This window comes from Eptatretus burgeri, chromosome 15 (genome assembly GCF_056783735.1).
Source record: "Eptatretus burgeri isolate ZD-2024b chromosome 15, Ebu_testis_v1, whole genome shotgun sequence".
In the NCBI taxonomy this organism is placed as follows: Eukaryota; Metazoa; Chordata; class Myxini; order Myxiniformes; family Myxinidae; genus Eptatretus; species Eptatretus burgeri.
In genome coordinates, this window is record NC_140975.1 from 44,464,547 (window position 1) to 44,487,898 (window position 23,352).

Below are 23,352 nucleotides of genomic sequence, written 5' to 3' on the forward strand. Positions count from 1 at the left end.
TACAGAGAGGGAAGAGCTAGGCTGCTGCCTGCCTATTTGAAGGATAAGGGATGTTACAGCAGAGGGTGAAGTCATCAGCAAAGAGATAAAGAGGATTTTTCTATCAGAGAGATCGTTGATGAAGATTACGAATCGGGTTGGGCCCAAGACCGTCTTGAGGTACTTCAACATTGACAGGGAGAGGATATGAGAAGATGCTGTTGAGAGCAACAGGTTGGCTATAAGAGTAGAGGAAGTCAATATAAAGCCACGTGTGGAGTTGTCCTTGGAAGCCACAGGTGGAGAGTTTGGAGAGAAGGGCAGGGTGTTAGACTGTATCACATGTTCAAGATATGTCCAATGTCCAGGGAGACAGCCTTGATCTTATGTCTGAGATTGAGGCCCTCCAACCATTGTTGGGAGAGAAGGAATAGCATGTCCAGGGAAGTCACCTGGTTTTGAAAAGGAAGGAATTGACATCAACTGTGATGATCGATTCCATGACCTTGCTGATGATTGGAAGTAAGCTGATACAGTTGGTCTGTAGTTAAGAGGATCTGTTTTTACACTTTGTTTATGGAATGCAGTGATGTTGGCTGACTTCCAAGCAGATGGAAGATAACCTTTGGCAAATGATAGGGTGAACAGAGCAGAAAGAGAATGTGCAAGAGCAGAAAAGCAGGTTAGCAGAGGAGAGCTTTTCAATGAGCCAAACTACCCTTTCCGTCGACTGTTTTCCTTGCAGCGCTTGTACAACTTCCCGTCCAAAAATCAAGGAATGTGAACAAAGCTTTTGAAAACACTTCAGACCACTGTGCTTGAATAAAAAGAATGATCTCCTTTTATGGGAAACAATAATGGCTTCCAGTTTGCATGAATCGCTTCTATGTCTCATCGCAGGTGCTTCTTGGGAGTCTGAACTCCTGCACTGAATATCTGCATTGGCCTTGGAGGACCTGTCACCTTAGCTGGGCCTCAAGGGAGTCATGTTCTATAGATCCTTTCTTCTGTAATTGGGAAAGCTTGCAATTTGAAATACCCCAGGAAGACATAAGCAGAGCATGTGCTGGTCGGCATCAAAGCACCAAAGGAACTCTCAAACGTGGTGTGCCTTTTTGTAGATGTTATACAAGGAAATGGAAGAGGTAATTTGGCCTATTTTCTTTTACATTTGCATTCCCATTTACATCCATATTCTATTTCACTGAAAATAATCTTTCCACATTTGCATGCAGAGGATAATCCAATTTTTAAAAAAAATCTTCCTTGAATGACCTTTTTCACTCCACTGTAGAACGAAGGCTTCCTTCAATTCTTGTTGAGGGATATTTTTCATGCCCTCCATGCTTGCCAAATGTGGGTTGGTGAGAACACCAAAGCAGGCACTTGGAATTTGTTAAGGGTGCTGTTGATAATACACCTCCTCTTTGTCTAAAAACACCTCGGGATCTGTAACGTCCCCCCATGTTAGCAAGTCGATCCCCAGCTTAACATCCATTCGAGGGACAGCACACTCATCGACGCATCACTCTACAGTTTTGCAGTCAGATCGAGTATCAAACCCAGAGTAAACAGCTCAGAAGCAAGTGTGCTACCTCCGCATGATCCTGTGAAACCATGATGTAGAGGAAAGATTTATTTTGCTATTAAACCATCCAAAAGACCAACATTGAATCTTTATTTCACACAATTGGGCAAACAGTATCATCATATGTGGCATATCTTCTGAGAACACGATATATCATCATGAGATTTCCGAGAGAAATCCTTTTTTTTTTTTCTGGCAGTCCTCTCCAACAAGGGTGCGAAGTTAGGGCAAACACCAAGGGATATTTAATCCCTTGGTGTCTGCGTTTCCTTGCCTACTCTTTACTGAAAGACACCAAGGGATATTTAACATCCACCGGCTAATGCTGATAGATGGGAAACACAGCTTTACATCCATCTGAGGGACGGTGTAATTTGTAATGCAACACCCCACCTACGAAACACCAATCCGACGGGTTATCCTTGGGTCGGTGATCAAACCATAACTAGACAGCTCAATGTAAAGTCCTAACCTGTCAGACATGCAGATACTATACCTAGGCTAACGGATTGTGTGGGAGGACAAAAGAAACACTGTTTTGCATCAATAGATTGGATCAGGTAAAGTTTCGACAATATTCTTTGTCAACGTGGTCTGCAGGGCTTGCGATGTCTGCGGATGCTCGAGTGGGAGCAATCCTCAGCGAAGAGCGCATCTTAGAGCAAGCCACGGGTATTGCACACTTCCGGCAGACGCATCTGCACAACAGCACCATGAAGGATTTGTTACAAAGCACTTACCTAGGTTCCCAAGGCACCATCGAGCAGCTGTGAGTAGAAGCATTTTGCCACTAAATATCCAATGCTGACATGCAATTGTCCACAAACTCATTCGGAGGATTGACACAGCAGTCGCTTTGACTGCCTGTCCTGTTCTTCTTGTTTATATGATTCTGTGAGACGCTGATAAATACTGGATTTGAATATGCTCATTTAACTCCACTTTTCCAAAATAAAGACTAGTATAGTTGCCCAGGAGGTCAGCAAGGCTCACGTCCAACGTTTCAACAACCAAGTGGTCTTCATCTGGGACTGTGCAAGCATTGTGTACCATGCATGAACCATTCCAATGGGGTTATCATGTCACTGCAATATGCAGTGAGTTAGTTCTCACAATCTGCATGTTGCTTTCATGTGATGCCTCCTCCCCATTGGGAGGACACAATACCGGGCACATGATACCTGCATGGTCCCTGATGAAAACCACCCTGTGGTTGAAACGTTGAACCTCAGCCTTGCTTGTTGGGCAAATATACGAGTTGGTGTTGCCTTTATTTTTGAATGTGGATCTTCCCAACAACGTTTTTATTTAACAACCTTTAATTCTACTTTTGTTGCCTATGGGCTGGGGAATCATTGTCTCTGTACAAAACAGAATGTACCATATGTCTGTGCTGACTGCACCTCCTGACTTGTCCTCCCTGTGTGTTTTAGTGATGAACCGGAACTGGGAATGCCATTGGACCGTGCTTTTGTTATTCGAGGCTTGCTTGACTTGTACGAAGCGAGGCAAGAAACCAACTGCTTGCATTGGCCTGCATGTCTGCAGCAACGACAAAATGAGCTTTTCTGGGATTCCAAGGGCTCGGCCTATTTCACAACTTCTGCCTCAAGACCCGGATGTCTGTTTCGCATGAAAGAAGGTTCTAAATAATTTTTTGTGGCTCTGTTTTTAATCAATTGCAGGGATGGTTATCTCAAATTATCTTAGTTTCTAAATGGTTAAAATATTCAGAGGTGATTTCTGATCTGTCATTTTTTTTCCTGACATGTCTGTTGCTGTGTCTACCAGATCAGGATGGAGCTGAACCCATGGGCAACTCGGTCTCTGCTTCCAATTTATTACGCTTGGCCATAGTCACTGGTCATTCTGAATGGGGAGAACATGCAGTGCATCTCTTGCAAGCTTTTGGGGAACTTCTTGTCAAGGTGCCCATGGTTGTGCCCGAGATGGTGTGCTGTCCACTCACCTGCCACAGCCGAGTTAAGCAGGTGAGTAACTTACAGTAGAAATGAGCAATTACAGCACCAGGAATAACTCGAAATGCTATGTTTCTGTGATTAATTTATTGCATCCTCTTTCGATTTGACAGGGTACTTAACTGTGACATAATTAACACAGCACCAGAACCATTCCTTTGCATATCCACAGCTTGGTTGCTTGTAACCAATATATATATATATATATATATATATATATATATATATATATATATATATATATATATATATATATATATATATATATATATCTGTATCAGGTATGGGAGCATGTGCCAGAACAGCGCGTTGCTGCGTCCACTTTCCGCCGGTACTCCAGGGGCCTCCGTCTGGCCATCCCCCAGGCAGATGCCAGGCCCATCCCCATCTCCTTGAGATGATGGTCAACCTGCTGCAACCACTAGGCACGTGGTTGGCCCACTGGCCTCCTCCACTCATGAGACTCCCTCGCTGAGAGAATCTGGTGAGCAGGATCAGCGTCAGGAAAACGAGCCACATGTCCATACAGCCGCAATTGACGCTCACGGACTATGCAGGTAACAAATCTCATCCGAGTCTCTCTCAGCAACCACTCGTTGGACACAAAATCCGACCAGCGATAGCCAAGGATTCTCTGAAGAGACCTGGTACCAAAGGAATTAAGTCTCCGTCTCAGATCCTTGGTCAGAGTCCAAGTCTTGCATCCATAGAGCAAGACTGGAAGTACCAAGGACCTGAAGACTCGGACTTTCGTCCTCCCGCACAGGTACCGGCAGCGCCACACCCCATGATCCAGTGAATCCATGACTCCCCAGGCCCGACCCAGATGTCTATTGACCTCTGACTCACAGCCAGCAGAGACATGAATATCACTGCCAAGGTAAGTGAATCTCTCCGTGACCTCAACATCCTCACCACAAACAGATACAGACAGGACAGCAGCATCCAAGATGTCACCGAAAGCCTGGATCTTAGTTTTGACCCAAGAAACCCGTAATCCCAGCGGCTCCGACTCCTCATTCAGCACCTCGAGGGCCCCCAAAAGGATGTCTAAAGTCTCCGCAAAGATGACTGCATCATCTGCAAAATCAAGGTCCGAGATCTTGACATTCCCAAACGATGCACCGCAGCTTGATCTCTCCGACATCCTCCCTAAAATCCAGTCCATACAAGTGCTGAAAAGTGTGGGGGCCAGTACACACCCCTGACGAACTCCAGTAACAACTGGAAATAAGTCAGAGATGGTACCACCACACTTCACAGCACTCTCAGTACCAGAGTAGAGTTCAGACATCATATCGATCAGTTTTGGTGGCACCCCACGAAGACCAAGAATCCTCCAGAGGACATCCCGATTCACTGAATCGAACGCTTTACAGAGATCAACATAGGCTGCAAGCAGCCCCTGCCGAAACTCTCGTCTGCGTTCGGTGAGGACACGAAGAGCAAGGATACGGTCAATCGTTGACCTCTTTGGTGTAAAGCCTGACTGCTCTGGACGCTGGTGCTCAAGCAGATGGTGGCGAACCCTATCAAGAATTATCCGAGCAAAGACCTTGCCCGGCACTGAGAGCAGTGTCACCCCTCGGTAGTTGTTGCAGTCTTGGCGATCACCCTTCCCTTTCCAGGGAGGAACAACAAGGCCCCTCTTCCAATCAGTTGGGATAATGCCTGTGTTCCAGGCAGAGCACAAAACTGCATGCAACGACACGAGTGCAGCATTTCCACCAGCCTTGAGAAGTTCAGCATGGATGCCATGGAAAATGTCTGCCCTTGCATGGAAGCCAAGCAGAGGTTGCTTTCTCCACTGCCCTGCACAACATCCGGTATCATAAACTACTTGATCATCATGACATTGAGATGGTGCGTGTGACTTTGCTTGTTATCTCCATATGCTGGTTTCATAAGGTGGAACAAAGGGCTCAAAGTATCCATCTCCTTTTCGGTAAGGGTTCATGATTCATGGAACAAGCTGTGACGTTTTATTGTTCCCAAAGTTTTGTTCCCTGGGCACTTTTCAGGGTCGTCGCTGAGCCCCAGACAGCTTCCAACTGTAGTTCGTTTGTACTAACTGGAAGCACCCGCTTCCTTTGGGAGCATTGGTAAGTCATCTACCCACCTCGCATGTGGGGTGGTGGAGGGGGGAGGTGGGGGTTGACCCACGATTTGACTGTGTGTACTCCAACACTTATGCAAAATTTGGTGGATATCGGGAGAAAATTGTAAGTCGCTTCAACCCCCTCTGCCCACCTGCCATGAGTTATCCAAACTAGGATATTGACTTTTTTTGCAGACGTACCGGTGGATTGTGCCTTTGTTTGTAAAGCTGTTCTGACATGAGTTTTTTTACATGCTGATCGAAGGTGGCTCGTACTTTCTGTGTATACCGTGCAGAACCTTCACCTGACCGATTGACTCAGTCCTGCCATCTTCTTAAAGCCATTTGTGTCGTGTCTTTGGTCTTTGGCATTTATTATGAATCGATCTCCATCCCAGTTGAGCTGACTTCTTCTTAGCCATTCCAATGAGCCTTCTATGTCTCTGCCAAATCTGCCAACTCTTTTTTTTCACTCCTTCCTGCTCTTTTATCATTTTCCCAGTTGTAGGTGTATATCTGTTTATATTCTGTTTTATTTTATTACCTTCGCATTCTGCGAAAGGTTATGTTTTGGTCGGCGTGTATTTATTTATTTATTTATTTGTAATCTTGTGATTCGTATAACTCAAAAAGTATTAAACCGAATTGCATGAAATTTGGTGGGATGATTGGTTATTAGCCAGGAAGCATTCGATTAGATTTTGGGATCGTTCTGGTCTAAGGTCAAGGTCAAGGTCACGAAAAGGTCAAAATCGTCTTTTTACGATAACATGGTCAATTTTTATTCAATTTGCATGCAACTAACGCCAAAATGTTCAGAATTCAACGCCTCATCTTGTGATATGTAATATGACACAATGACGCCCATACTCTTGTTACCGGTTAGGGGTCAAAGGTCAGGGGGGTCACGACCTTGAAAAATATGCGGTTTTTGTCATAACGCGGTCAATTCTCGTCCGCTTTACATGAACCCAGCACTAAAATGTTCAGAATTTAATGCCCAATCTTGTGACACAATGACGTCATAACACATGTCACCGGTTGGGGTAAAATGTCGGGGGGGGGGGAGGGTCATGCCCTTGAAAAATATGCGGTTTTCCGCATAACTCAGTCAATTCTTATTCGATTTGCATGAAACCAGCATCAAACGAGATTACCTTCTCTTGTTGAAACGTTGTATTCACCGAGCTTGCGAGTGAAGACTCGCCAAAACGACGTGAGTTAATTGTTGTTTAGTCCGTAGCCCCCGAAAGTCGGGGGGAGGTCATGACATTATAGATATGTGGTTTGTGTCATAAGACCATTCATATGAAACCAGTTCCCCACACTCATAGCAAGAACAAAAAAAAAAGTAGTGGCGGCGAAGGTATGCGCTCTCTGAGTGCCCATTCTAGTTTTTTTATATTTTGGGTTCAGGCATGACATCTTCCATTCACTCCTGTTTTTGGAAATTTTTGCTAATTGGGTTCAGGATACCTTCTCTGGTTTGGGATTCCTGCTTGCATAGAAATTGGATTCAGTAGTCTGTTGAACTTTTCACGTACTCAACCAATCCTACTTTTGTCACTCTGTGCACTTGGTTGAACTCCATCAGGCCGCTGCATCCTTCTCCTCTCGGCAGGTACATTCTCAGGATGCATTGGTTTTTTTAAAGAGCAGGTTTTGGGTCGCTGATGACTTCGCGTGATTCGAAGGTTGTAATCACATTAATAATCGTTGGGCAATTATTTTCTTTCATTTGAAACTCAAAATATGCTAAAATTAACTTTTGAGTCAAAACTTTTGTCAGTGATTGAAAAACAGACCGGAATTTACCGAAGATGCTATGATGTCACGTTCTCCGAAAACTTCATGACATTCGGAAATAGCGTGTGAACAATGGCGAGATGCGAATCAGAGAGTGATTTCAGCGGCGATGAAAATGAGTGTTTTCATTCTGATGTTGCCGAGGACGAGTCGGCGAATGATGGGAATTTATACTATGGAGTTTCTGGCCCTGAGCCATATAAATTTGAGCCACTTGCAAGTGCCAGAAAACGGCCTATTTCGTGTACAAGTGGCAGGACTGACTGCCCGGCAGTTCGCACTGATAGACTCTACCAGACAGATTGGTTTGTAGATTTTCATTTTCTTGTTCGATTCATAAAATAATGTTAAGTTTGATTCGTCTGTGACTTGATATAATAATTTTTAACCCTCTAATCACTCAAGACTCACAAACAGAATGAATCAATAATGGACCCAAATATATTATACACCGTAGCCTTGGTGTTGAAGTCTTTATGACAGCTGAGCTTGACCCCAGCGAAAGTGAACAGTTAGAACAAACCCCAACTTTCAAGAGACTGTTGTGGCATATAAATACCAAAACATGTTTCGCCTCATTGGGAAATATTCTACCAAATTTAGAAAAAAAAGTGGAAAATTGATCAATTTTTTACAATTGAAATGAAATAGCCCAATTTGCTGATGCTGTTAAAAAAGTAATTTAATCAACAATAAGTTGATTTGTTGAGAAATTTTTTCAGCTTGTGTTTTTCAGAAAGTTTATTTATGTGTTTTTCCATGTACTCTTTAAGAATACATTTCAAGGTTTTTCTCATTTAAACTCAACAATTGATTCAGTGACACAGCAGTATCTGGAGAACTTGTCAACCAACAACTCATATTCACAGAGTGGTGATCAGATGTGTTTATGCCTTCGTAATCCTCGGCTGTGAAATGGTCACCACAAATGACAAGTCTATCCAAAGGATCCTCTTTACCCGTTTTCTTTGGGGGAAAATTCGCCCATTTTGTTTGTACAAATCTTATCCACTGCCGGCAAATGTTTGATTCCTTTGGGAATCGGTGGGAGTGATTACCCATTTTCCAGCCATTTTCACAAAACATGATGACACACGTACGAGGAATGATGTACAAATATCCAAATAACTTTGTTCTACAATAATTCAAAATAAAAAAGGATAATATAGACAGTTGCAAGCTCAAAAAAAGCGAAAGAACGGCCCGCTGAACTGGACACTTCTTCAGTGAGCGAGTGAGCGTCCGCTTTGTTTTGGAGAACGTGACGTCACCATCCATATATGGGCACGCGGCTGTTTTTTTTTTTTCAACAGCCTCGACAAATAACAACTTCGGAGTTAAATTTCATGAACCTTCCCAATAGTTAGGCAACCACAATAGTTTGCATCAAACTATTTAATGCACATATAATCATATTGATAATTTTTCAGAACATGTTTGGTGACCCACAACCTGCTCTTTAAAACATTTTGTGGATAGTAAAGAGTTTCCTTATTTTGATATTTAGTTTGTTGATTTCTGCTTGAGGCCATTTTATTATTCCGCACCTGTACCAGAATACTGTTATTGTGAGTTGGTTTATGGCTTTTATTTTGTTTCTTGGGGAGAGGTGTGTTTTCAGGATCAGCCTCGTTATATGCAGGTGTTCCTTGGTAATTGTTTTGCACATTAGTTTGTGACATTTGGTGGCCCTCTTCTACGCTAAGGTATTTGTAAGATGCTTCCTTGTCTAGCTCCTGTATTGTTGTCGGTCGATTTTTATGTCGTCTGTTTTTGTTGGTCTACATCGTACGAATGTGCACTTGGCACACTTTTCTAGGCCAAATTCGTACAATTTCACTAATTCCAGTTGTTGTGCCAATTTTTTGTCGTTTGATGCAATGACTTTTAAATCATCCATGTACAATAGATGTCACCTTTCTTGCCTCTTTGGATGCTCTCTTATTGGATGTCAGGGTGTATCCATGTCCTTGCTCATTAATGAGGTTGCTCAGTGGGTCCATGGCCAGGTAAAATAGTAGTGGCGAAAGCCTGTCTCCCTGGAAGATCCAGTGACGTATCTTCACTCCTGGTATTTCGATCTCGCCTTCCGAGTACTGTAATAACAATGTGGTATTCAAAACCTCCATTGCTTTCTCAATCAGTTCAATTATTTGGGAGTTGATATTGTCTCATTGCATGCATTTTATCATCCATGAGTGTGGAACACCATCAAACACTTTTTTTTTTTGTAGTTTATCCATGCTGTGGATAATTTGGTTCATCTGGTTTTTCAGTTTACAAGTGTGGTCTTGTTTAGTCACAGGTGGTCTGTTGTTCCATAGCATGTGTGTATGTGGGTGTGACACAATTGTGAGGAACATAAATTTTAAAAACGAGGTGTGTATGCATGTGTGTATGTGTTGCTTTTCAATGTAGAAATATTTGAAGGGAAAAGAAACTCAAGTATTTTTTTTATTTTTTTTTTCACTTTTTCATTTCATGTGACATGAACGTATTTGTTTGAGATTCTTCACATCATAACATAGACTATTTTGCTGGTTATAAAAGGAAAATGTAGTTGAAAGTAGAAAGCTGGCCTACCCTTGCTCCATCCCTGCCCTACCTCCCATTGTCTCTCCCCTGACCCTCCCCCTCAAGCCCACCCTAGTTGTGATATAAGCAATTTCCTCCACGTTTGCTAAAATTATACAAAAACTGAAAGATCTGTGATTTTTATTTCTTCCAATTTTGAATGGGTCACGTTGTTTGCGGGAGGCAAAATATATAGACTGTGAATGTTTAGCACACTTTCCTTTGGGCTTAGTCTGGGTTTGATTCCGACCCAACTATAAACTTTCAGATTGGTGCTTCACAGGCAGGACGTTGCATCATAAAGTGTGCTGTCCTTCGGATAGACGTTAAGCCGGGTGTCCCATCTACTATATATCAATAGTTGGTGGACATTGATCGTCCCACAGTGTCCTTCATGAAGAGTAAGCGAGTGATCAATCACATCCGGAAAACAAAACAAAACACGAAGTCCTGCCCAAATTACCTCCAGTCAAATGTCCGGCCTTTCAGGTGGTTCATGAAAATATTTGGACCCAACTCCCTTCATGGCCGCCCCCATAAGAAGGTGGGATTAATTGTGGTTGTGAAAGTATTCGTCGTCGTCGTAGTATTACTACTACGACAACAACTATGACCACTACTAAATGTCCCGCAATAAATTACAGCATCCACCTGTGTTGTGCAATGCATCTCCACAAGTAGTGTGGGTCATATTTGTTCAACTAGTACAAACACTCCCAATGGGAGCAGCAGGAAGGGTCATGTTATTTCCTCTTTGGGGTAATTAGATTACAGTAGATCTAAGCTTGGGCATCAAGATCGGGTTTCCTCCCTTTCAGTTGAGTGTTAAACAGCAGTAGGGACTGTTAAAAAGGGTAATCGTATGTGTTAGTGGTTTATAATATTTTTTACTTCTGGTAGGGGTGCCCCACAAAACGTCACGATAAGCTATTTGTACACGTTAACACAGTGATTGTCCAAGAAGGAAAAACCCCTTGGGGAGAGGGGATATTATTACCTCCGCCACCGAAGATGAAGGATGTTATGTTTTCACCCATTTCTGTCTGTTTTTTATCTTGCCAAAACGAAGTTTTTGCAAGATATGTTAGTCAGCTTGCATGTTTTTTTTTTGTTTGTTTGTTTGTTTGTTTGTCTGTAATCACATATAAAAAATTCTGCAGAGCACAGTTATCATTGGAAATTTTTGTAACTTCGCATATCAGAGGCCTATAGAGGTCCCTTTCAGCGCACAAAATTTTGAAGGTCAAGGTCAAAGGTCAAGGAAACTTTGTCACAAATCAGGGGAGTCGACAAAACCCTTATTTTTTGAGTAATTTTGATCGGATCGTCTTCAAACTTCATGGTAATATAGTTCATGGTCTGGCGCTCAGCTGATTAATTTTTGGTGGCGATTGGCCTTGACCTTCATGGTTAGTGCCTGAGGTCAAACATATTTGACCCCAAGGTCAAATTTTCAAGTTTTAGGAACCATATCGTGTAGTACCTCAAATTGAACATCTCGATGAGTGCTTTCTAGATATGTCAAGCTTGAGACATTATGACGTCATTTGGTGACATTATGAGGCAAACGCATATTTTTCATGGTTACTCTGGAGAACGATTCTCATCGGAATCTCTCGTCGGCAGATATTCCTCAAGGAGTCGCTCCTGGTGGATAGCAGCTCTGTTCACCTCGGTGTGACCTTAAAGAAGTCACACGTGGTCACCTTTTGGCAAGATACGGGTCACGCTGCGGGTGACATTGGTTTTATTTGTTTGTTTGTTGCAAAACCGAAGATTTTAAAGTATATTGGTCAGTCGATTTTGTTATTCTGTCTGTCTGTCTTTGTCTGTCTGTTTGTCTGTCTGTTTGTCTGTCTGTTTGTCTCTGTTTGTCACCTACAGGTCACAATTCAAAACCAATCATCATGAAACCTTACCAAGTTGTAAAGATAGTCTCAACTGAGAAGTCTCTTGATTATGAGGTCAAAGGTCATCTTGAGGTCGAATTTCTGAAATTGTCATTTTTCATCCAATTGACTTGAAATTTGAACAAAATTTGCTTATTGCATCACTGAATTGGAGAACCAACTATTTTTGAAGTCAAAAGGTCAAACTTATAAAATCATCAAATTTTATTTGAAAAATCGTCAATTTTCATTCGATTAACTTGACAATTAAACAGCAATTGCACAGTCCACCACTGAATTGGGAAACCTATTTTTGAGATAAAAAGGTCAAAGGTCAACTCAAGGTCAAACTTCGAAAATCATCAATTTCGATCTGAAAAATAATAAATTTTCATTTTTATTGACCTGAACTTTGATTCAATTGTGAAGTTTAATCTTAATGAAATGGACAATTTGATGTTTCCATGGCAACCGTTGAAGAGGGGGGGTGGATTTTGCATGTATTTTTTTGTGGACAACGTCTTTTTCTTGTTATTCTGTCTGTTGGGTCACCGAAATAGGTGACCCTTATTGTCAGTAATTCTGTCTGTTTGTTTGGATGTTTGTTTGGATGTTTGTTCGTTTGTCATCAGCATAATTGGTAGTAAACGTGAGCGGATTTTTTTTACCAAACTCAGGTGGGAGGTACATCTTATGACCTAGTGCTTTGGAAATTGTGATGGTTGCTAGGGACGCTTTGGTTCCCTAGCAACAACCGAAAAACCTTCAAAATCGTTACGTTCACGCAAAATCAATTCCGAAAGCCATTATCCAACGTAGGGTTATGAAATTTGGCACGAATGATCTACAGGTGATGCTCTATCAAATATATTCCGTTTTTGTGATATATGGAATACTTTACCTGCAGCGCCCCCTACAATTAGGGTATGCGTGAAAATTGGCGAAAATTTAAGGCCCCCTAGCGACCAGGTGAGTGCATCGATACGAATGAAACTTTGCAGGTTCATGGTACTCAATGAGTACTACAACTTTGCCTCAGGACGACCGATTTCGCTTAGGTCAGGGGTCAAAGGTCAATTAGTGCAAAAATCGATAATATGTGAGAGCTGGAGGTGCCTTCGCGCCAAATGCTACTCCTCCTCGGGTTATGGTCGGATGGTCATGAAAATTCACACTAATCGTCTGGAATACATTGTGTACAAACGATCGAGCCGGATTTTCGATTTAGATCTTTGTTCACCCACAGCACCCCCTCAAACTTTGGGGATTTCCGATTTCAAACCGCATTTTCGGTACTTTTCATTCAAATGGATACCGAATAGTTATCAGTAGTTGGAACTGGATGAGATTTGATATGCATAATCTTAAGGTGATTCCCTATCCGCTATATGACATCATTTTGCTCTATATCTTATAGTTTCCATGCTCGGCGACCCAACACCGCCTACTGGATTGTTTGTCTGTTTGTCTGTATGTTTATCGCATGCAGGTCACAATTTTAAACCGATCTTCACGAAACTTCACCACATGGTAGAGTTTGTCAAAAGTAAGAGGCCTATTGTTTTTGTGGTCAAAAGGTCAACATAGGTCAAAGGTCAACGACTTAGATGAGATTTCTAAAATCCTCAATTTTGATCTGATTGACTTGAAATTTGAAGAACATTTATATTTCAGGTCACTGAATTCAACCAGCCAATTATTTTTGAGATCAACATGGACCAAAAGGTCAACATAGGCCCAAATTCAACAACTGAGGTGGTATTTCTAAAATCCTCAACTTTCATCCAATTGACTTGAAATTTGAAGAGGATTTATATTTCAGGTCACAGAATTTAACCAGTGAATTATTTTTGAAGTCAACATCGACCAAAAGGTCAACATAGGCCCAAGATCAACAACAAAGGTGATATTTCTGTAATCCTCAATTTTCCTCCCACTGACTTGAAATTTGAAGAGGATTCGCATATCAGGTCACTGAATTCAACCACCAATTATTTTTGAGGTCCACATCGGCAAAAAGGTCAACATAGGCCGAATTTCTAAAATTGTCAATTTTCATCCGATTGACTTGAAATTTGAGGAATATTTATACTTCAAGTCACTGAATTCAACCACCAATTATTTTTGAGGTCAAAATAGGCCAAAAGGTCAACATGGGACAGATTTCTAAATTGTCAATTTTCTTCCGATTGACTTGAAATTTTGTAGAGGATTTGTATATTTGGTCATTGAATTCAGCCACCAATTATTTTTGAGGTCACATTTGTTTCATGGATTTTGCAAGTATCGTGCTCTGCATGGCGTCTTCGTCTTGTTTGTTGGTCTGTTTGTGTGCAGGATATCTCAAAAAGTTGTGGACAGATCCGGAATGCAATTTCATTGACAGGTTGGGTGTGTGACAAGGACAACCTGATTAGATTTTCCGACTACTAGAATTTTAAAAGTGATTCTTCAGCATTGAGAGATAGGGCTAAAAACGATATGTAGCACAATATCTCAAAAAGTTGTGGATGGATTCAGGCAAAACTTGGTGGATACATTGGGTCTGTGACAAGGAAGAATTGATTCAATTTTGGTGAAGATCCGAATCCGGATCCGGATCTGATAATTTTGAAAGTGATTTTTCACCATTGATAGGGCTAAACTGAAATATAACACGATATCTCAAAAAGTTGTGGACGGATTCGGACGAAACTTGGTGGATATCTTGGGTGTGTGGAAAGGACAAATTAATTCGATTTTGATGAAGATCTGGATAAGAAAATTATTTAACTTTTAAAGTGATTCCTCACCATTGAGAGATAGGGCCAAAACGATACATAGCCTGATATTTCAAAAATGTATTTGGCCAGATATGTTCTCGTGGATCAGGCATTAGGTGGTAAAGCTATACGTTCAACCGAGTTCCCTTCTAGTTAGTATTAATATTGTTTTGTAACAAAATTAATGTTATGCTATTATAATTTGTGTTGTTATTCCCGACGCCACCAAAGGTGGACAGATTATGTTGTTATCCCTGTATCTATCTGTCTGTTTTTTTTCTGTGAGCAGGATATCTCAAAAGGTTGTGGATGGATTTGGACGAAATTTGGTGGATAGTTTCGGTGAGTGACAAGGACGAATTCATTAGATTTTGTTGAAGATCTGGATCCATACACCAGAATTTTAAAATGATTATTTACCATTGAGATATCAGGCCAAAAACGATATGATATCTCAAAAAGTTATGGACAAATTCAGACAAAACATGGTGGACAAATAGGAGGGGCAATGTCAATCTTCCATGTCACACATCCACCTTAGCAGCTTCTTTCTTGCGGCTGATAAGGTGGATGTGTGACATGGAAGAATCTTTGATTTTGGTGAAGATCCGGATCCGGATGCAGATGTGCATCTGAGAATTTTAATATTTTTCTCAGTAATTTCTTCACCATTGAGTGATGGGACCAAAAACGATATACATTATAGCATGATATTTCAAAACATTGTGGACGGATTATGACAAAATTTGGTGGATGAGTTGGATAGGTGACAAGAACAAGCCGATTCGATTTTAGTAAAGGTCCGGATGCAGATCCGGCCTATCAGTGGAATACAAAACGTGAACTGTTCAGCCTGGCGGAGGTATGTGCTCCACCAAGTGCTGTTCTTGTTACTTTTGTTATTGAAGCAGCCTTGGAAAATTGCCACGATTAGCTATCTTAACACGGATAAGCACTTTAACATGGATTTCACACAAGGTGGAAAACCCCCTTTGGGAGGGCGGCAAATGAAGTCGCTACAACCTCCATTGTGTAACCCTTAGTCTGTCTGTCAAGTTTGGTTGAGATTGGAATGGTAAAATCCGAATGTATCATGGTCAAAAAAGCCAGACAGATACCAAATTGCATATTTTAGTATGCCAAGATCGCAATATGAAACATGCTGCTGAGTTTGAGTCTCTGCTCAACATGGAAGGCCCACATTCCATTAGCACATGAACTTCACAAATCTTGTGGGGTTTTATTGCCAAAGAGGGAGTTATCAGTTATGTCAAACAAACCACATTGCAAAGCAAGCAGGAGTGACTGTGGAGGAGTTAAATACATTGTATCATCTCGATGATATAAAATGCATTAGACATTGAAAACCCACTCAAGAGAAAGAAAGAAAGTGGTTTACCCGATATGCAGCACTTCAGTTGTGGGGTCTGTTCTCCTCTCGCATCCCATGAAGCAAAAACATCTTGAAACAACAGCTTAGGCTTGAGCTCCCTCTCGTGGTCTCTGTTAATATGTTGTAACTGTAGAGCTGAGTCAGAAGTTTTCACATTAAACACTACACGTGTTCCAGCTTGAACCAGGCTGACAGAGCCGACGCTGCTCACTACCTTCACATGTTGAGCCATCTATAGCTCCACCGATACAAAAATAACCCTAACCCTCAATTTAGGGGCCAGCTGGCGTCGGGGAGCGTCATCCCCAATATCAAGGACGGGCAACTCTCGTATGGGTCAGACCACAGATCCCAAATTTTTTTTGTTTAAATGGGCCAAACTTGAAGAACGTCGATCGTGATCACATGAAAATAGTGCTGTCCTATGAACAGGTTAGGACATCTGGAGTAAATGCTTTAAAAAGTGAAACAAATCAGCTTTAGGCACTGATATAATCTAATTATTCCTTTTGATTAAGTCTTCCTTCCTTCCATTTAAGTGCTGCTTCATCAGGATGAAGATTACCGCACTGCGCTTTCGACGTCGTGTGAGAATGTTGTTTGATGTCATCGTAATCTCTTGTCTAGTTTTCTTGTTCTTTTTTGCAAACAAGTTCCCGTTGCTGTTGCATTTTGTGTAATAAAAAATACATAAAAAATAGGATGCCACTTGTAGAGTGCATCCCTCCGCCAGGTTGAAGAGATTACCTTTTGTATCCCACTGACGGACTGGATCTACACCCGAACCTGGACCAAAATCTCAAAATCTCATCGGCTTGTTCTCGTCACCGACCCAACTCATCCACCAAGTTTTTGAAATATCATGCTTTGTGTCATTTTTGTCCCTAACTCTCAATTAATGAAGACTCACTTTAAAAATTATTGGATCCAGATCCGGATCTTCACCAAAATTTAATCAATTCGTCATTGTCACACACCCAACCTGTACACCAAATTTCTTCTGAATCCATCCATAACTTTTTGAGATATCCTGCTCACAGACAGACAGACAGACAGACAGACAGACAAAAGTGAAAACGTAACTACTCCCACCTCAGGGGATGGAAGTATATATATATATATATATATATATATATATATATATATATATATATATATATGCATATATACATTGTTCCATGTTGACTTCAGGGCACCACAGTGAGTGCATCAGAAAGTATGTCCAGACAGATTTGATTGTGATCCTTCCATCCTCTGTTATCTTTTCGTTAAATGTTCTTTTTAAGACACACAAGGTTTTGTGGCTACTAAGGTGGCAATTAGCATCACCGCAGGAGGTGGAAAATTAGTTTTGGCTCGTGAATGGAGCTGTTGGTCATGTGGCTTCATTGATTGTGCTGGGGGCTGTTATCTAAGATCGGCAGATGACAAAAGAGCTTAAAAACGATCAAGTGAAAAAACAAAAAGATTAGCGAATGATAAAGAGCTGGAGAATGCCCGCAAACTCGACTGAGAGAAGTGAAGAGACAGACACAAATCGCAACATGGAGTCCGAAGAGGAGTCTTGTTTTTGCCTCGGTGCTGCTGGATGTGCCGACTCTGCAGAGAGGGCTACTCTGTCACACCTCACCGAAGATGCTGCATCTCTTGTTCCTTCCTCGGTCACCGTGCAGAACAAACAATCACCCTAACCCTGCAGGGACGAGAACCGAACTGCCCAAAGACACTTTGCCAGGTTCTACCTCTGGGTTTTCCGATGATCTTTGTTTGGTCAGAAAGTTCTGAGGATATCTGAACACTAGATAGCTCAGTGGGCTGTCACCGTGTAAGTGAAGAGATCCTTGGGTTTGAGTCCTGGGTTGAGTGAGAATTTTTTCACACCAGCCCCATACAGGAATTTATTCCTGTTTATTACCTTTCAATATGAGGTTTATCTCTAATATATGCACGCACACACACCTACACAGGGTCTGCCTCGCAGACACGAAAGACATCTGCTATTATAAAGGGTGCAGTGTTCGTGTGAGAAAGTTCTGAGGATATCTGAAGACTCAATAGCTTCGTGGGCTGTCACCATGTAAGTGATGAGATCCTTGGGTTTGAGTCGTGTGTTGTCAGAATTTTTTTCACACAAGCCACATGCAGGAATTTATTCGTTTAGTAAATATATATATATATATATATATATATATATATATATATATATATATATATATATATATATATATATATATATATATATATATATATATATATATATATATATATATATATATATATATATATATATATATATATATATATATATATATATATATATATATATATATATATATATATATATATATATATATATATATATATATATATATATATATATATATATATATATATATATATATATATATATATATATATATATATATATATATATATATATATATATATATATATATATATATATATATATATATATATATATATATATATATATATATATATATATATATATATATATATATATATATATATATATATATATATATATATATATATATATATATATATATATATATATATATATATATATATATATATATATATATATATATATATATATATATATATATATATATATATATATATATATATATATATATATATATATATATATATATATATATATATATATATATATATATATATATATATATATATATATATATATATATATATATATATATATATATATATATATATATATATATATATATATATATATATATATATATATATATATATATATATATATATATATATATATATATATATATATATATATATATATATATATATATATATATATATATATATATATATATATATATATATATATATATATATATATATATATATATATATATATATATATATATATATATATATATATATATATATATATATATATATATATATATATATATATATATATATATATATATATATATATATATATATATATATATATATATATATATATATATATATATATATATATATATATATATATATATATATATATATATATATATATATATATATATATATATATATATATATATATATATATATATATATATATATATATATATATATATATATATATATATATATATATATATATATATATATATACATAAATATATATATATATATATATATATATATATATATATATATATCTGTATATATATATATATATATATATATATATATATATATATATATTTATATATATATATATATATATATATATATATATATATATATATATATATATATATATATATATATATATATATATATATATATATATATATATATATATATATATATATATATATATATATATATATATATATTTATATATATATATATATATATATATATATATATATATTTATATATATATATATATATATATATATATATATATATATATATATATATATATATATATTTATATATATATATATATATATATATTTATATATATATATATATATTTATATATTTATATATATATATATATTTATATATATATATATATATATATATATATATATATATATATATATATATATATATATATATATATATATACATTGTTACGAATTTGGAATTCGATTGCACACAACATACAGGTTCCTTTAGTCAGCTATGTCGATAAGTGCTTGTTCCCTAGATAGCTCACCTTCCATTGTTTAAATGTTCAGAAATCGATTTAATAGTTAGGGAGCGAACAATGGAGACGTCCCTCCCCCTCTTCTGCGAAGAGGAAGAAGAGCCCTTCCGTCCCGTGATTCATGACGTCAACAACTCCCTCCCACCCGTGGTTGAGTGGGGGATGGATCACGAGGGCATGAGTCACGCCGGGCTCGGGGTAGGGGGCGGAGAAGGATAAAGAGGAGATCCTTTCTTTGTTCGGGTTCGTGTGGTTGTTCAGCAGGCCGCCGGGTCCTGCGTGGTTCAGTAGAGCTTCGGTTTCTGTTCAGTGTGGTTGTTCAGCAGGCCGTCGGGTCCTGCATGGTTCAGTAGAGCTTCAGTTTCTGCTTGGCTCTCACTTGGCTTGGCCACGGCTTGGCTCGGGTGGAGACTTTTTGGAGAGCTGCTTTGTTTGGAAGAGAGTTGAGCCGGTTGCTCGACTCAAGCTGCGAGTGGTGGCTTCTTCTTCTTCGTTCGTGGAGCTCTTTGTTCTCCGTTTGGTTCCTGGCTTGGTGCGACTCGTCGGCCTCTTCTTGGAGGTGGTTCCTCGGGGAAGCAACACATCGATGGGAAGAATCGGTGCCTCGTCTCACCAGCACGTGTTGAGAAGCGCGGGAGGATTCGCAGGAGCTCGGGAAGGATCGCAGCTCACGGCGATTGGATCCAGCTCGCTCTCGCTGGAGCCCGGGTCCGAACAACTTGAAGACCACACGAGGTGGAGAGGTTCGAGATCGGCTCTGGGTTTCAGCTCACCTGTCCTCCGAGCTGGAGCCCGTTATTAAAGGCCTCAGCCACCATTTATTGGGGGTGTGTGTGTGTGCATACGTGTGTCCGTGGGCCCATGTCTACTAAGTCGTAAAAACTGTTAAATGATTGTGTAGAACGGTTGTAGTTCTCCTGTCATACGTGTTGGCCTTGCATAATTACATACCTGCATGACTGCATCATTGTTTACGTGTGCTTTGTAAATAAATGTGCTTGTTCAAATGTTAACCTGTTCGTTGCGTCCTCTTCCCTTAATTGAGCTGCCATCTTGCACTCAGAATATAGTTGATTTTTAAATAGCCGGTAAAGTGATCAGGTCCAACAAGACTGCGCGATAATACCCCGCTTGGTTATCCCAAAAGGAAGCGAGCTGCTTAAGCGGCTCGTTTCCAAGTGGCCCCGTTGAGGTACAATCTCCCGGTAACCTACCCACGCGAATAATTAGGTAATCGAAGATTTGGCGATCGGACCCTGTAGCGCGGGTAGAGTACGGACAAGGTTGTGGTGTGGTTAAAAACACACCCGTGGCTGGTTTTCGGCGTTGATCTGGAAAGCCACGACTGGATTGTCCATTCAGTGGGCGAGAGCGGCCGCCATTGGCTAGAAGCGGTCGTCCGAACGCCGGCGGGCGGAAATCTACAACAATATATATATATATATATATATATATATATATATATATATATATATATATATATATATATATATAGATATATAGATATATATATATATATATATATATATATATATATATATATATATATATATATAGATATATATATAGATATATATATATATATAGATATATATATATATAGATATATATATATAGATATATATATATATATATATATATATATATATATATATATATAGATATATATATATATATATATATATATATATATATATATATATATATAGATATATATATATATATATATATATATATATATAGATATATATATATATATATATATATATATATATATATAGATATATATATATATATATATATATATATATATATATATATATATATATATATATATATATATATATATATATATATATATATATATATATATATATATATATATAGATATATATATATATATATATATATATATATATATATATATATCTCATTCTCACCACTCACTGACTCACTGATATTAACGTTCGTACCTTCCGGGTGATGTAGAAAGCTGAAATTTTGTGGGCCGATGGACAACGAAGCCGATACACCATGAAAAATCACAGAACCGTCAAAAAATATCCGAAATTAAATGCAGTTTTGTTGTGCTCACTGCAGGTGAGCGACCCGAGACAATGGGGACAATGGGAAAGAATCCGCAAATGAAAATACAAAAATGAATTTTTTTTAATGCAGGTGAGCGACCCGAGACAATGGGGAAGCACGGTAATTTTGCGTGCCAATGGACATCAAAGCCGATAAACCGGGAAAAATCACAGAACCATCGTAAAGCATCCGTAAATGAAAATATAAATTTATCAAAATAAACAAATGAAAATAAATAAATGGAAAATCAAACGCAGGTGAGCAACTTGAGACAATGTAGCAGCATGGTTCATTATTACTTTCGATGTGCAAGCATACCCCACTAGTATATGTATATACTTAACAAGCCTCAGTGGCTTCATGGTTGGAGCATTTACTCTGAATCTGGAAGGTTGGTGGTTTGAACCCTGGCTGAGTCATCACAAAGACTTAAAAAAAAAATAGTATGTGTTACCTGTTTTCTTGATGCTCAGCAATAAAAAGGAAAGAGCTTGGGCAAACAACCATAGGTTGGTAACACTGGCACAAGCTTTGATGGGCTTAATATCTTCCTCCTCTGTCAAAGTTATTTGTATGGGAACATATACAATAAGAGAGAAACGCTGAATTTGTTCCCGTTTTGCGACGTCAAATCAAATAATATCATCCTGAAAATTGGCAGGTATTTTAGTTACTATCGGGAAGGTGGCTAGATGTACTTTTTGTTATGAACTAAGTATTACTTATTGTGAATTTTGGGGGTGAACATGGGCAGGACACCCCAATGCTCTTAAGAAGGAAGTAAAACAGTTACCACTTTCATTGAATAAGAAAGTAAAACCGCCTACCATGTTCATTGAAAATTGTGATTATCAACGGAAAAATGTTTCTTTTATCGATGGAATGAGCAATGAGGTTTCCTCGCATTCATTCAGGTGAGTAATTTTTTTTATCCTTTCTTGACTTGCACTTCATAACCATCCCCTACGCACCTTTATTTGTAGACAACAGAAGAAAAAAGCCAAAACTAAAAAGCCAAAACTAAAAAAAATATTGCTATCTAGCTTACCTTCCTTTAAGCCTTATCCTTAAAGCCAGCAAGCAACTGTTTAACAGTGCAAAACATTTAAACAGTGAAACAAAGATGCAGATTTGCATAACATTTGAACAGTGCAAAAAAGATGCAGGTTAGGTTTGCTCTTGATTTGAAGTCAACAGTGCAAAAAGACACAATGTTGTATTCGGTAGTTTTGCAGGTTTGCATTTGAAAAGTAGAATGAAAGACGCAGGTGGTTTGCTTCCCAGCATACTTTTCTGATCCAATCACTCTCGGCCTGTAATCAACTTCAAATTGTCTAATTGACTCAAATTATACTACCATCCTCAAATTGTCAAGCTAAGATTTTTTTCTTTATCCACTGACTCACAACTCAGTCATCAGTCACGACTGAGCAAAAATTGTACAGCTACCC

The 23,352-nt window shown here is 38.6% G+C and overlaps 1 protein-coding gene across 1 annotated transcript in view; it reads left to right on the plus strand.

Annotated features, from left to right (window-relative positions):
* Nucleotides 1–489: 489 nt before the first annotated feature.
* The window catches only part of LOC147012077 (spermatogenesis-associated protein 20-like), a 73,234-nt gene continuing 50,371 nt past the window's right edge, over nt 490–23,352 (plus strand). Inside the window, exons 1-3 of the mRNA XM_085858271.1 lie at nt 490–2,336; nt 3,001–3,209; nt 3,359–3,558. Of these exons, the coding sequence (XP_085714397.1) occupies nt 2,176–2,336; nt 3,001–3,209; nt 3,359–3,558 (570 nt within the window). The 5' untranslated portion in view covers nt 490–2,175. The remainder of the gene's footprint in view (nt 2,337–3,000; nt 3,210–3,358; nt 3,559–23,352) is intronic.